At 46.1% G+C, this 1,622-nt stretch overlaps 1 protein-coding gene across 1 annotated transcript; it reads right to left on the reverse strand.

Annotated features, from left to right (window-relative positions):
• Positions 1 to 164: 164 nt before the first annotated feature.
• LOC112078742 (gastricsin) lies at positions 165 to 1,518 on the reverse strand. The gene is made up of 3 exons (XM_024144880.2): positions 1,355 to 1,518; positions 1,095 to 1,193; positions 165 to 876 (listed from the first exon to the last, which is right to left on the reverse strand). The coding sequence occupies exons 1-3, from the start codon at positions 1,427 to 1,429 to the stop codon at positions 724 to 726; spliced, it is 327 nt and encodes a 108-aa protein (XP_024000648.2). The 5' UTR covers positions 1,430 to 1,518; the 3' UTR covers positions 165 to 723.
• Positions 1,519 to 1,622: the final 104 nt, after the last annotated feature.

Genomic DNA, 1,622 nt, shown 5'->3' on the forward strand with positions numbered 1-1,622 from the left:
TTCTGGCAACAGTCAGTGGTGAATGTGAGGTGTGATTTCAGTCTTACAGGCATCATGAGCTTGATGTGTCAGATACAGGAATTCAAAACAAATAGGATTATTGTGCACTTCAATAGTTTATTCAGTCTAAATGGAAGCTAAACAAACACCAAATACATCCAGTCTTGAGATGAAATGCGTTTATTTGTCAAAAATCATATTTTCATATTTCACTGTATTTCTGTATGTCATTTTCTTTTTCACTCAACTCAGAATTGCAACTCAGCATCATGATGCAATCCGCAACATGGCTGAACCTGTGTTCACATCCGATGTTGTCTGGGAACTAGGAGGTTGTCATTGCAATGCCAGAGTAGAAAGGAAACAACCTTACACCTTACAGCTGAACTGAAGATATTAGCAGATGTCATCTAACAAAGACCACAGCTTTAACCCAATGATGTCCATGCTTGCTTTAACCCCACTGGACCAAAGACAAACTGACCCACAGTGGTTGCCATGGGTAATATGCGTATTATAATGACCAGAGCGGTTGCCATGGGTAATAGATGTATTATAATAACCAGAGAGGTTGCTATGGGTGATTCAGAATAGATGCCTTTGGTGATTGATGTTCTAGAATGGCCAGAGGCGGAATAGATTCTGTGTGAGGTTTGGGATGGTAGACTTCTAAGAAYGGTCGGTGTCTGTGTTGGTTTGCGGTCATGGTCATGTTGGTCAGGTTTAGGCTGCGGTGGCAAAGCCCACTTGGTTGCTTGTGCGGTCGTAGACGGAGTAGTACTGCATGAGGAAAACATCTCCCAAAATCCACAGGGGCTGTCCGTTCTGGGACGGCAGGTAGGTGGGGGTGATCCCCACGGAGCAGACCTGGTTGTTCTGGATAGAGAGGAGAATACGCATGTTGAGTGCAATACACACACACACAGGCAGATAAACACACATGCACTACTGACACATGGCTTAGGCATGCACAAGGCTTATGGACCAGCTTGAGCCATCTAAAATGGCCTTCATTATCCTAACATCAGTCATAGATGGTAACACACGGACAGACACACACACACACGCACACACACACGCACGCACACACACACCTGCTGGATGTATGCAGATGGCGGCAGGGGGAAGTTGATTCCATTGATGGTGAAGGTGAGAGTAGGCAGGCTGTTGATCTGGTTACAGTTCACTGTGTACTACATCAACAAACAATTCAAAGACATGAGTGACACAAAACATCCCTGTACTGGTTAACTCTGTTCTGCACTGGTTTCCCCAAACTCTACTTTCTGGATTACACTGGTTTATGGTGTCAGTTAGTACTGGTCTGTAATGGTTTATAATSGCTTCCTGCTACCTGTCCGTACTGGTCCTGCTGGGCTCCAATGGACTGCATCAGGGTTCCCATGATCTGTCTGGGTGCAGTCAGCATGGAGGTGCCTGTATCCACGATGGCCTGGCAGCCCTGCCCACACCACCCTGTCTCCTGACCGTTGATCTGGAACCTGGAGAAAAACAAGGGTTAGTGTTAGACAGACAGACAGACAGACAGACAGACAGACAGACAGACAGACAGACAGACAGACAGACAGACAGACAGACAGACAGACAGACAGACAGACAGA

This window comes from Salvelinus sp. IW2-2015, unplaced genomic scaffold (genome assembly GCF_002910315.2).
Source record: "Salvelinus sp. IW2-2015 unplaced genomic scaffold, ASM291031v2 Un_scaffold6173, whole genome shotgun sequence".
Taxonomy (NCBI): Eukaryota; Metazoa; Chordata; class Actinopteri; order Salmoniformes; family Salmonidae; genus Salvelinus; species Salvelinus sp. IW2-2015.

Excerpts from the sequence above, each read along its gene's own strand:
- LOC112078742 (XM_024144880.2), bottom strand. The coding sequence starts at position 1,429 with ATGCTGACTGCACCCAGACAGATCATGGGAACCCTGATGCAGTCCATT. Across the intron at positions 1,194-1,354 it reads AGCAGGACCAGTACGGACAG|TACACAGTGAACTGTAACCA; the intron begins GTAGCAGGAAGC and ends TTGTTGATGTAG. Across the intron at positions 877-1,094 it reads CATCTGCATACATCCAGCAG|AACAACCAGGTCTGCTCCGT; the intron begins GTGTGTGTGTGC and ends CTCTCTATCCAG.